At 48.2% G+C, this 12132-nt stretch overlaps 1 protein-coding gene and 1 long non-coding RNA gene across 5 annotated transcripts; one reads left to right on the top strand and one right to left on the bottom strand.

Moving 5' to 3' along the window:
* Positions 1-6138: 6138 nt before the first annotated feature.
* Positions 6139-8432, bottom strand: LOC111855541 (uncharacterized). Its single transcript, XR_002840915.2, has 2 exons — positions 8036-8432; positions 6139-7024 (listed from the first exon to the last, which is right to left on the bottom strand). It is a non-coding gene; the product is annotated as an uncharacterized lncRNA (long non-coding RNA).
* Positions 8433-9118: 686 nt separating this feature from the next.
* mtres1 (mitochondrial transcription rescue factor 1) lies at positions 9119-12090 on the top strand. Of its 4 annotated transcripts, none has more exons than XM_023834666.2 (4): positions 9119-9212; positions 9721-10101; positions 10245-10317; positions 11744-12090. In XM_023834666.2, exons 1-4 carry the CDS (start codon positions 9184-9186, stop codon positions 11924-11926), a joined length of 666 nt encoding a protein of 221 aa, XP_023690434.2. In that variant the 5' UTR covers positions 9119-9183; the 3' UTR covers positions 11927-12090. The 4 variants fall into 4 exon arrangements, with proteins under 4 accessions (XP_023690434.2, XP_023690430.2, XP_023690431.2 ...); XM_023834662.2 differs by having other exon boundaries at positions 9130-9358; XM_023834665.2 differs by having other exon boundaries at positions 9141-9358; positions 9678-10101.
* Positions 12091-12132: the final 42 nt, after the last annotated feature.

Below are 12132 nucleotides of genomic sequence, written 5' to 3' on the forward strand. Positions count from 1 at the left end.
CAGGGCTCTTCGGACAAGGCGTGCGCTCGCCCTGCCGATTTGCGTCTCTCCCATATGAAAAACAAACACTGGGCTGATTTCAGTGGGTGTTGGAGCTGCGCGACCGGAAAGAAGCGTCTCTCTCTGGAGGAACGTCATGCTTTGCATTGTAAAGTGCTGCTTCCTGATTTTTTTGGGGAGAAGCAAAAGCAAAGTGCTTCCTGACGGGATGTGGAGCTTCTCGAATGCCCAGCCCGGGGGGGGGGGGGGGGGTGGGTGCTGCCAGGGCTGAGGTCAGACTCACAGCGAGATGCACCTGGAAAGCTCACTGCCTGCAGTACTGCTTGGAGCCACTGGTCAGCTCATGGCTCTCCAGGTCCTCATAATAATAATAATAATAATAATAATGATAGTGATGATAATAATGATGATGATGATAATAATTATTATGCATTAGATTTATACAGCACTTTCATACTTTATGAAATGCTGATCAGGCTGCTAAGCTCAGAAAAGACTGCAGAATACCACAGATACACTGTTTGGGGTGGGGGTGGGGGTGGGGGGGGGGCTGCTGAGTCAGAGATCTAAGATTACAGAGCAGCAGAGACAGACATCCTCCACTTACCACCTCCTCCTCTCGTCCTCCCTCTGCACCCATGTGTTCTGGGTCGCGGTTTGGGCTCCTAATGAGCTGGGGGCTTCACAGTGCTCCCCAACACGGCGTCTCATCTGAGCCGCACACGCACAGCACACGGAACAAAAGTCGGAACTGCTTTATTTCACCAAGCGATTTACTTCACACGGCGTGCACTAAGGGGAAAAAGCATAAGAGCATAAATATATCCGGAAGAAAATGCACAGAAAATGACAGACAATGGATGTGCAAGAATGTGCAAAATATGCACACGTGCAAGGATCATAATAGTGATCATAATGTCTTGGCAGTCTCCGGTCATTGGAGGCACAGCGCAGGAGAATCGCTTCATGTGGTGGAATGTGGGCTGAGCAGCGGAGTTGCTGCGATCCTGATCGCAGGACCTGTGACAACAGCGTGTGCACAGGGAGCCCTGGAAAGCCACATCACCCTGACACAGGAAGGATTGTGGGTAATGTGGGGGTGATGTGCCGACAAGTGGGTCTCGGCGTGAGCCTGAAGAGCCAACCAGCTGGTTATAACGTAAGCCACAGTCAGGGAATAAGATGGCTGAGGATGCTTGCCTGTTGCTATGGTAACAACGAGGGGGTTGCCCACGATGAAAGGGTGCACACAGAGGTGGGCCAATGCTGACAGGTAGGTAACAGGATCCAGCTCCCTTGGCGGTGGGGCTTTCGCTCACCTTTTCCATCCTGGCCATGGTGCGAGCAGCCCGAACCAGACCACAATTCAGCTCGTCAGTGGCTGATGCTCTCCACAGCTGTAGGAGGGGTGCAACATGAGCCCCCGGCAACAGAAGCCCGCCGACAGATGTGGGAATAATCGTTACTGACTATAAAGGAGGAACTATGATTTTGTGGCAAGCATTTTCAGATTTAAAACATGATAGGTCTGTGCTCCCTGTTCCCTACAGGCCTACGTGCGTCATACCGGCTGTAGTCACACCACATGATGTGCAAACGCATGCCGATAACATGAAGCCAAACGGGGGGCAGATCATTCCAGCCAGATTTAGGTGGGGTATGACATGCGTAGGTTAGTCTGGGCCTCTGTTGGGAGGACAGACCGCCTGCCAGGTGCATTCTGTGCTCATGACAGGGGGGGAGTTACATTTTTAAAGCAAGGAAAACTCGTAAAACTCAATCCGTATGAGGCTGGATTCAAAGAAATGCCATTTTTAGTTTGAACATGTCCACTGTCCTTAATTAAGGACACTGAACATGGGCTTCATTGCGCAGGTCCCGCAGACGATGCTTGTGTGTGTGGTGGGTTTCATTGCGCAGGTCCCGCAGACGATGCTCGTGTGTGTGGTGGGTTTCATTGCGCAGGTCCCGCAGACGATGCTCGTGTGTGTGGTGGGTTTCATTGCGCAGGTCCCGCAGACGATGCTCGTGTGTGTGGTGGGTTTCATTGCGCAGGTCCCGCAGACGATGCTCGTGTGTGTGTGGTGGGCTTCATTGCGCAGGTCCCGCAGACGATGCTCGTGTGTGTGTGGTGGGCTTCATTGCGCAGGTCCCGCAGACGATGCTCGTGTGTGTGTGTGTGTGTGTGTGTGATGTTCCAGGCCAAACGCTGTGTTTGCATATATGTGTGTGAGTATGGGAGGAGCGTCATGTTTAAGGACAGGTAGGGCTGCACGTTTAAGGTTACAGCCCCCCCCCCTCCTGCAGCCACCCGGACATCGGATCTGTTTATGAAGGTCCAGCTATCGACGAGCCTGCAGCAGCTTCTGGACTGAGGGTGGGGCCGCGTGACCCACGATGGCATGCTAACGGAAGCTTCTAGAGTTACGTGGGACGTGGATGCGGCCGAGGTGTTGGTGGAGTCACAAAGGAGTCACCAATAGTGACCAGATACCTCTGTTTTGTGAGACACTTCGGTTTGGGACAAGTGTGTGGCGTGGTGGGTTAGTGCAGGTAGGGGGCGCTGTAACGGTGCCTCAGTCAGGGCCTGGGAGGGGCTCAGTGCCCCACTGCTGCTGGGACAACAGGTGCCTGGCCCCCTAGCCCCACCAAAATTCGGCCCCCAACACCCCAAGATTCCCCAGGCAAATGCCTGTGTTTGAGGTGGGGGAGAGGGCCCTGATTGGGGATGGCCAGGGACCGAAAGGCAGCTTCCACCCTCACGTGCATCACAGCCCTAATCTCACCCCCCCACACACCCCCGTCCTGAGAGCAAGAGAGAAAATTGGAGAAAAACAATGTGTGTGATGGGTGTGACGGATGACAGAGAGATGGATGGATGGAGGGAGATGAAAGGAGAGAGAAGGAACCTGTCTGGCAAATGAAGCTGCTCAGACCCCCCCTCCTGCTGCCATCCTCGTGCCCCCGACAATGGGGGCCTTTGTCATGTGATCATGTGAAAAAAAAATGTTCCCATGGGAACCGGGGGAGTCAGGTGATTCCCTGACAGGTAGAGAGGGGCCCCAGTGCCGCGATTGGCAGCGTAACAGGACCGTGGCTGGTCGATGTATAATTCATCGGGTCGGTTAATAATTCAGCCTGTGTACTGTCCCCCCTGCCGACGGAACCTGCTGTCCCCGAGACCCGAGGTCCATGGCCGTGCAGTGCCAGGTTCTGGGTTCAGATCCGGTCCCAGCTGTATGTGTGGGGGGGATCTTCTGTCCAGGTCTCCAGTCCATTCGGAGTGGACAGTGGCTGCTGAGGAAGTTAAACACATGAGTCTTAAACTGGTGAGAAGTTCTGTGTGTTTATTAGTCGATACTGCAGCCAGCGGGGAGCATCTCCCTCTCATACACACCTACAGCACTTTCTGCTGTAGCCTAATGGCTGCTTCTATGACCTTTTCAGAATCCTTCCTGCTTGTTTTGCTCTACTGGCTAGTTACACACCATTCTGACATTCCTCATATGCGAAGGTAACATTTTGAATTTCTCACGACCTTGGTCGTCTTTTCGATTAGGTTACGGCAACTTTATTGCACCAAAACAATTTAAGATAAAACATACAGTTCATATTACAAATCTCAGACTACAAGAAGACAGATTAATAACAGAATACATTTCTTTGCAACCTCCCCCCCCCTAGACTGAGGCCTGCACTTTATAACATGCACATTCTTTATCTTTTAAAGTAACTACTATACACTTTAATACTCAAACATCATTTCATTTGTTCTTCACTCCGGCTTGGTGAGTTTGTTCTTCCTGGGGCCCCCTGCTCTCCGCTTCCCCCCACAGTATAGTGATTGTTCTTGGCAGATGGATGGTTTGAATGGTATTGAACATTGTTGCCACCTGGACCACTGCCCCAGTGCCCCTAGGGTGTTGTGGGACACAAAGGTGACTTAAAGTGAAACAGAGGATCTCCAGGAGCCCCTGATTGCGGGGGGGGTCAGCCTACAGAAAGGTGCTGCCAGAATGTTTATGGAGCTTCTGAAAGAGCAGAGGCACACGCCCCAGTAACACTTACGAGGCCGTGTTGAAATGAAGGGGGCTGCTGTGAGCTGGTGACCTTCCCTCTGTGCGTCAAAGCCGGAAGCACCTTAATCTTCCAGTAAAACTGGAAGGCAGTGGCCAGACCAGCCAGTGGTGCAGCCATCTCAGCCACCCTGCTGCTGCATGATATCAGTTTCATGGTTATTTTTAATCATGCCTAAAACTTCATGCAGAGTGTTTCCTGCTGAAGGATCCGAAACACACGTTTCTTCACACACCACTCAGCAACGTCAAAGGATAAAACTATTATTATTTTCATTTCACAACCCTAAACTGTACGGCTTAATAAAATATTAATGTCTTTGCTTTGAAGAAATCGGGCTGCAAACTGCTTTGTTTTACCACAGACGGCATCTGGCTGTCATGGACACGCCTCCGGGCTTTAACACCTGGGCAAGCTGGATTCACGGTTTGGGAGGTGCCTCTCTGGTGATGGACCCCACAACACGAGGCCGCTGGTGCCGTCGCCCACTTGAACTCTCACAGCTCACTGCCAAAACGGGCGTCAGGGGAGACGCATTTGTCAAGCTAAAAGAAACCCGTCAGAAGAATGATAAATGTTTTGCTCTAAGTCCTGCCGTTTATATTCAACAGGCAGAGCTGGAAATGGGGAGGCCGTCAGGATTCCATTAATCAAGCGGGCGAGTGACCTCACTGACCGGGAGGGACACAGACCAGCACAGCGAATGGCGCTGCTTAAGGACAGCACAGTCACCATTTCTACAGAAACTATTCATAAGTAATTCACCACCATCACCACATTTTTTGCTGGTGGCGACTCTCAAATGTTTGTTTTGTATCATTGAAGTTAATGGAAGGGAAGGGGTGTGTGGGTGCAGGACTGATGTGGCTGACGTCGGTCACCCATCCAGAGCAGTGATGACTGCTGGAACACGCTGTCAGGGCCTAACGGTGCCCACTGGGGCTGGTGAGGCGGGCGCAGGGGGCCGGCGGGCATCACTCTGGCGGCTGGTGCAGGAACCTGACTGATTGCCCCTCTCGTGCTCTTTGCTTAGTCTGCCCACTTAACCTCAGCCAGGTTTCTGGGCATGAGGGAGGGGGGGGGCAGCCTTACCCTGACAAGCTCCTATGCCAGGTGAGAGAGTGTGAGCTTTTAGACCAGCTACAAACAGAAAATGGCACCATGGTTATGAATGGGGATAGTTGGCTTAGCAGTTAAGCCTCTGTGCCTGTGATCGGAAAGTTTCTGGTTTGAATCCTCGGTAAAACAACCACATTTCCATTAGGCTCTTGAACAAGGCCCTCAACCATGCAGAAAACGCTCCAGGAGCACCAGACAGATATCTGACCCTGTGCTCAGACTGCAAGCTTCACTCTCTCCACAACTCTACAGGTTTCAATAGCGATGCTTACAGTACACCACTGCTGCGCTACAGTTTTGTTCTCTGAGGTACAAACAACATTAATGTACCCCCAATGGAACAAAGATGTTCCTCAGAGTCCATTTCTGTACCTTATAAGGTGAATTTACCTACAGCTAGGGTACAACTGGCAGACCCTTGAGGGTACAGGCCCAGTGACAAGTAAATGTACCCTCAAGAGTACAAATTGGTACTTTTTTTCAGAGTGGATGTGTCTTAAAAAGGAGAGCATGATGGGCTATGTGAAAACTAAAGAATTCCAATATACAAGAAATGATAATGTATAACGTATAAGATAATGTGCAAACACTAATTAATGCAGAGAGAGAGAGAGAGATTGATTGATTGATTGATTGATTCATTCATTCAAACCCCCTACTACTGCCCCTGTCACTTACCGAGGAGGGGGACAGTGTAGAGACTTCTTTGCAGATCACACCCATACTGGACCAGCTGACAGCTCTGTGCCAAGTTCTGAAGTCAATTTGATCTCCTGGTTCAATAATTACAATGACTGGACAGAAAGACCAACTCAGCCACCAAAACATAGTAAGGGGATAATGTGAACAGACCTCCATCCAGATCTGCCAATGGTCTGGATCTCTAACACAAGACTGCTAGCAAGAATGTCTTATTCTGGGTTGGAATTAAAGAGACAAATGTTTTGTGTAACTGATTTATTAAACATGATGTTAGAAGACTCCCTGATAAGATCCCAACTAAAAATTATAGAAACAAAACATCCAACGTATTGTATATAAAAACATATGGAAGGTTTACAGGAATTTTACAAAAACCAATTGCGTGTTAATCCTAACAGGGAACTGAACCAAGAAATTACAACTAATATCAGTTACTAAATGTAAATACAGTTCCAGCACCTGTGTGGATTAGATTATGAATGAATACAGTAAACCAAAATATCTGAAAGCTAGCATGACAAGACAGCCAATTAAAACCCGATCCCAGACGTACTTAAGGCTGTTGATGTCCTAGGCGCGCAACCCCTACAATGATGCGAGTTTAATATATGAGCGGCCCCGTTTGAGACAACACAGTGATAATGGTGAGGAGCATGGCGGTCATCGAGCTCAGCAGACGAGCCAGAGGCGTATCGTCGCGGGTAGGAAGGTGGTGGGAGTCAAACCGATCAACACCTGGTCTCTTTAGTGTTCGGCTTAGCTTCCGTTGCAAAGGTTTCATTTGCGCAGCCGTTTGGTGATTCCTTTCCAGTTCAGGTGAAATTAAGTTGCCAGTGGGACAAAATAAAAAAATGAAAGTATGCTCTTTGGATGTTTTTCCTCCCTCTTATCTGCTGTATGTCAATCTTCATTGCCTCCGTTTATTAGCGATGACTCAGGAGCGACCGCGCAGCACCGAGATGGCAGCGGCGAAGGGAAGCAGCAGCGAGGAGGCGCCGCAGCGCAGGGAGCTCCCCGCACCTCCGGGGCTGCTGGTGGAGTTCATGTGGCTCACGGTGGTCACGTTCCACGACATCGTACTCTTCAGCGTGGTTCCCGTAGATTGTGTACTACCTAGAGATTTCACCTGGGGAAATGGAATTCATTAAGTTTTGTTCCCCTGATTCACAGTAGTCAGAGCGATGCGACAATTGTCCGAAAAAGCGGAACATTGAGTTCCCACAAATTAGGCTAGACTACAGTTCCCGTTGTAACCACTACCTACGATTTTCTACGTCTTCATCGCAAGACCGCTTTATGGAAAAGCAGAACACACGTCTATCCACCCCCAGGGTATACCACAATCCCCATCGGATAGACGGCCTTTCAAACGAAAAGTTGTTTAACTTTTTAAAAGATTTCTCTTTGAAGTACACCTCAAAAAATACACGTAGGTTACAATTTAATAGCGAGGTCACCACTGTAATGCGGACAATGATAACCTTTAATCCTGATTCAAATTGTCAGTGCATTTATTAACTCCTATAGACTCTGATCCCTCGGATCCTGCACGAATTGCAATGCATCGGAGTGGATTTCTATGCTGACTCGAGTTTCTTTCAGCGCTAATATTACCTACCGGTAAATTAGAAAGGATGGCGGGTTTTAAATAAGTCATCCGACCGTCTCCAACTCACGAACAGAATGCATGCGTATTATTTCTACCGAGTTCCATAAATTAACGACTGAAAGCAATTCTTATCGAAACTGAGAAAGGACACGAAATCTAAATTTTAAAAAGCGAAAGAAAAAGATGATTTTTACTACAAATAACTTTTGTTATTTGAGGGTCGGTACAGTAGTCAGTGATAATCAATGAAAATATACTCTGCACTTGATAAAATGTTCTTTATGCTTCCTCCAACTCTGGAAGGTTGTCTCACTTGAGTTCATTTCAATGACACGACAGTGCCTTCACTATTCAAAACTGATTTTATGTCATCGCAAGTAGATTAAAATATGAATTTACAGCAAAAACAAACTACAACAAAATGATAGCCTACTAGTAACAAATGAAATTAAATAATCTAAATACGGCAACAATAAAATATAAAAGTTAAAGTCGCACGGGAAAAAATAATAGACAAAGTAACCATACCTGAGTGGAAACAGAGAGGATTATGAAGCACAATCCGAGAGTCACGGCCGTCATTTTAAACATTTTTGCTGGTTAGTCTGACCAACAGGTGGATTTGTTTAGACCAGTTTCAGCGCGTGCTGCTCCTCTGAAAGAGGGTGGCTCAGGGGCGAGCGGTTTTATAGCGGAATGGTGCGTGTGACGCGCGCCCCAACCTGCCCCATGCATACATACCAATTTCAATTCGACAATACGAACACAGCCACCTTTTTTCCTCTGCCAAAGAGCAATTTGATTATTCTTTGTTTATTTCCGCACTTAATTGCTTTTTGCATACGTCCATCTAAACAAGCGCGACCGGCACGTGAGTAAAAGGTACAGACGGAAAGATGCGATGGGAAGAGTGAGGGATGCCGCACGAGGCCATAAATATGACAGCGACAGAAACGAGAAAATCCGAACCGGCAGTCACCATGTTCATTAATATCAATGTTATATTTCAAAAGATCATGAAACTGGAAGAGTGCATTATCACACACTTCTTTTCTATCACTTAGCCTATTAGAGTTTATTTGCGTTATGGTTGTTGAAATTCAACAAGACAAGAAAGGGTACGCACAGACCAACATAGAGCTATTGAAATATGCATCATTAAATTATGTCAGCTGTAAAATGTGGCTTAGCTCTTTGAAAAGCTTTTGAGTAGCCTACTGAAATCCAGTTCATTCCCAACGCACTACACCTCTTGGCTGGATAAGCGAAATGGGGGAGGATAGATGACTGTTAATTAACTTTCAGATTTATGATGCGTTCTCAGATTAAAATAGGCATTGTTTATGCAACAAGACAATATATGACGCTCTGATGAATAGGTTTTTTCAGGTTCTTTTTGCATGTTTTTGACTCTTACGACACGTATTTTTATACACACGATTACAAACAAAATTGTATATAAACGGCAGGACAGATCTGCATTTTTCGGTCTTGTAGCGACCTCTAATGTTGTATTGTCATGGTTTTTATCACGCTGAAAGCCGCACGTGACTGCGCAGCGTTTATGGGACCTGAGTGCGCGCGTCTACCGGTCGCGCCGCGCCGCTTTGGTTAGTGCCCGTCAGGGGGCGCCCGTTGCTCGGTGTTCGTCTCTGTCGCATTTTTATGACTTCATCATGAGGGTGAAAGAGCGCAGCGACCGAAGGTGAAAACCATACCCGCAACTACACTGGAGGCATGGAAGATGATTAAGTTAGCTGGAGTGTCCTTATCCTGGCTATACGGCACACGTGTAGCTGGTTTAGGACAGTGTGTTTGGCACTATACTGAGCGGCTACGGGCATGTCGGAGGTATGCAGGAATTTATACTTTTTAACTGTGGAGGTTTGGTATATAAAACGATTAAGGGCTTTCAGAAATGTATGTATTTTCCGAGACGTATCAGATTTCCAGCCGGGGAGGTAGTATATGAACATGGTGGTGCTGGTATGAGTAACAAACTAGTCCGCAGGCACTCGTGCACACTGGTATACATTATAAAGCATCAATAATATGCATCTAGTTCACTGAAGTTACGATAAGGCTAGAATATAATTTTTTGGCTTTGATTGTACTGTACTGGAAGTGTCACTCGGAAATTGCTTGTTGCTGTGCTATGGTATGTGTCCAGGCGGGACCATGAGCCGGTTATGGATGCAGATTCTGCATATCAGGCGGTCTATTGGACGGCTCCCCACAAGACGGCTCTCGCCAGATCCAGTCCGTTTGGGCTGGAGTCCCTGCACAGCATCACTGGTCCGGTTTGGTTTCTATTCCGGCACATCAGGGGCAAGTGAATCTAGGAAATATCCCCAGGTGTGGCCTGTGGCCCCTGTGAGGTATAAAGGCAGCAGGGACTCAAAAACTGGCAGTAAAAATAAAAAGCATGCGGCTGGAGAGGAGGATGAAGACGAAGATACCGACCTAGAGGCCAGTGATGAAGAAGAACCTGAAGATGACCCTAATCTGCCAAGAAACTACAAAGACCAGGAGCGAGTTGTGCCGTCCCTTCGTTATGACCTCATCATCAGGGCAGGCCTGGATGTGCCCCGACAGTGAGTAATTAGAGGGCTAAATGATGAGGGGGAGGGGGAGGGGAGGGGGGGGAGTGGAGCAGTTGGCCTCTGCAGTGCAAGCCAGCCCCTATTCCTGACACCCTTTGCTCTTTGTCTGAAGAAATGCTCTCCGTTTCCTTCAGCAAAATTGACGACGCGTTTTACCAGAACAGACTGAGGCTTAATGGACAGCCACTCATGAAGAAAAGCAAGACGGTGAGTGAGACCCCCCCCCCCCCCCAAAAAAAATGCTTCCATGGTAACTAAACAAATATACTAGGTGGTCGCCTCATTAACCTGCTCATCATAAGCTGCTGTCCCAAGTGGCTTAAATTCCTCACCATTATTTAACATCTACGTAAAGTGCAAAGAGACTGAATGTCGGCTGAATGTTTTGCCAGAGCGGTATGGGTTATGTACCCTGCTAGACAACTGTAAAACAAACACAAAATGAAATACAAAATAAGTACAGCAGCCAATAGTAAGTAACAATGTCAACGGCCAGAATCCCACCATGGAGAGTGTGGGCAGTTTCAGCTTCCTGGAGCCAGTGACTTGCTAGTACTTGGTCTTGCTGATACTTGGGGCCAAAGCTCCTGTAGACCGTCTCGTCATTGATGGTCAGGTCTGTGCTGGTGCAGTCGTCAGCAGACCTGTGGTTGGAGCGTTATCATCAGTGCGGTGCAGTTTTAGCACACTGCCTTGTGGGTTAGGATTGAAGATGAAGGTGAAGAGCTTGTTGAAAGGTCTTCCCGTTCTGTTGTGTGCTAGAAGCATTGAGCTTGCCTGGGATGGTGTGCAGCGTCCTACAGCTACTGCTGGCCGTCCCAGCTGCTGCTGTGTGGGGTTTCAGGTGCGGCGTGTGGCTCAGTGGGTTAGACTCTGTACTTGTGATCAGAAGGTTGCTGGTTTTACTCCCAGGGTCAGCAGAGTGATGTCAGCACTGGGCCCTTGAGCACCAGGGAATGGGCGACTCTGCTTTCTCACTTCAATGTTACTTCAGTTAAAGGGATCTGCTAATTAAATAAAATGTAAATTAATTCTGTGACTTGTCCAGATCAGATAAAAAGTCCCTGAACGTGGTCCGGTCCACAGAATTAAACCCATGCTGCAGTCTCTCTCTCCCCTCCACGGCACACGGCACACGCGCTCACCTCATCTCCACAAGCTCCAGCTCAGGCCTGTAAATGGGAAGCTGGAATACAGAGAGCTGGCATGACACAGCAGCTCCTCATGTCTCTGCAATATCGGCCTTCCTCTAGATCAGTGTTTCCCAATCCGGTCCTCAGGGACCTACAGACGGTCCACGTTTTTGCTTCCACCCAGACAGTCTATGTGGATTGGGAAACACTTTAATGTCCAGTGACTGAATGTTAGCCAGAGATATGCTGCCAGAGGAGGTCACTGGCTACTGGGATCCTAGTCTTTGTCTATTTTCTGTTCACCTACAACCTGTTGCAATTGCCTATTCATCATGAGTTACAATCCGTAGTTCTCCATTACTCAAGAACCTTGGACTGAGACCTGATCTTAGATCTGCTGCAGTCATTTCTAAAACACCCGAGATCGTAGCTATTGGAGGAAGAGAGGATCATGGGTAAAGGTGTGACAGGTGCTAAATCTGTCCTGCCTGCCCTGCCAGGTCTCCATTGGGGACACCCTGGACCTGGTACTTGAGAACAACGCAGAGACGGGCATGGTGACCCTGATGAGAGTCGTGTTCCAGGCAGCAGCCGAGGCGACGGAGACCACAGAGAAGCACAAGGTGGTGCTGAGGCGCTGGAAACACCTCCGGCTTCCCAAGACAGAGACCCACAGGCAATGATGGTGGCCAGATTGTCGGCATGGAAACAGGCCCTGGATTGGACACTGGCACGGTGTTATGTGGTCACTATGTGGTCATTGGTGATGTTTGACTATGTCCGTTAATACAACTTTTGTAACACCAATGATTCTCTTTTTAAATGTAATTAAAAGCCACAAGCAGTGTTTGAGTGTGTTTGTTGTGTTATGAAAACGGCAATTAGCTGG

The sequence above is a fragment of the Paramormyrops kingsleyae genome, chromosome 14 (genome assembly GCF_048594095.1).
Source record: "Paramormyrops kingsleyae isolate MSU_618 chromosome 14, PKINGS_0.4, whole genome shotgun sequence".
NCBI classification, from domain to species: Eukaryota; Metazoa; Chordata; class Actinopteri; order Osteoglossiformes; family Mormyridae; genus Paramormyrops; species Paramormyrops kingsleyae.

Excerpts from the sequence above, each read along its gene's own strand:
- mtres1 (XM_023834662.2), top strand. The coding sequence starts at position 9,252 with ATGATTAAGTTAGCTGGAGTGTCCTTATCCTGGCTATACGGCACACGT. Across the intron at positions 9,359-9,720 it reads CGGCTACGGGCATGTCGGAG|GCGGTCTATTGGACGGCTCC; the intron begins GTATGCAGGAAT and ends TCTGCATATCAG. Across the intron at positions 10,102-10,244 it reads GGCCTGGATGTGCCCCGACA|CAAAATTGACGACGCGTTTT; the intron begins GTGAGTAATTAG and ends CGTTTCCTTCAG.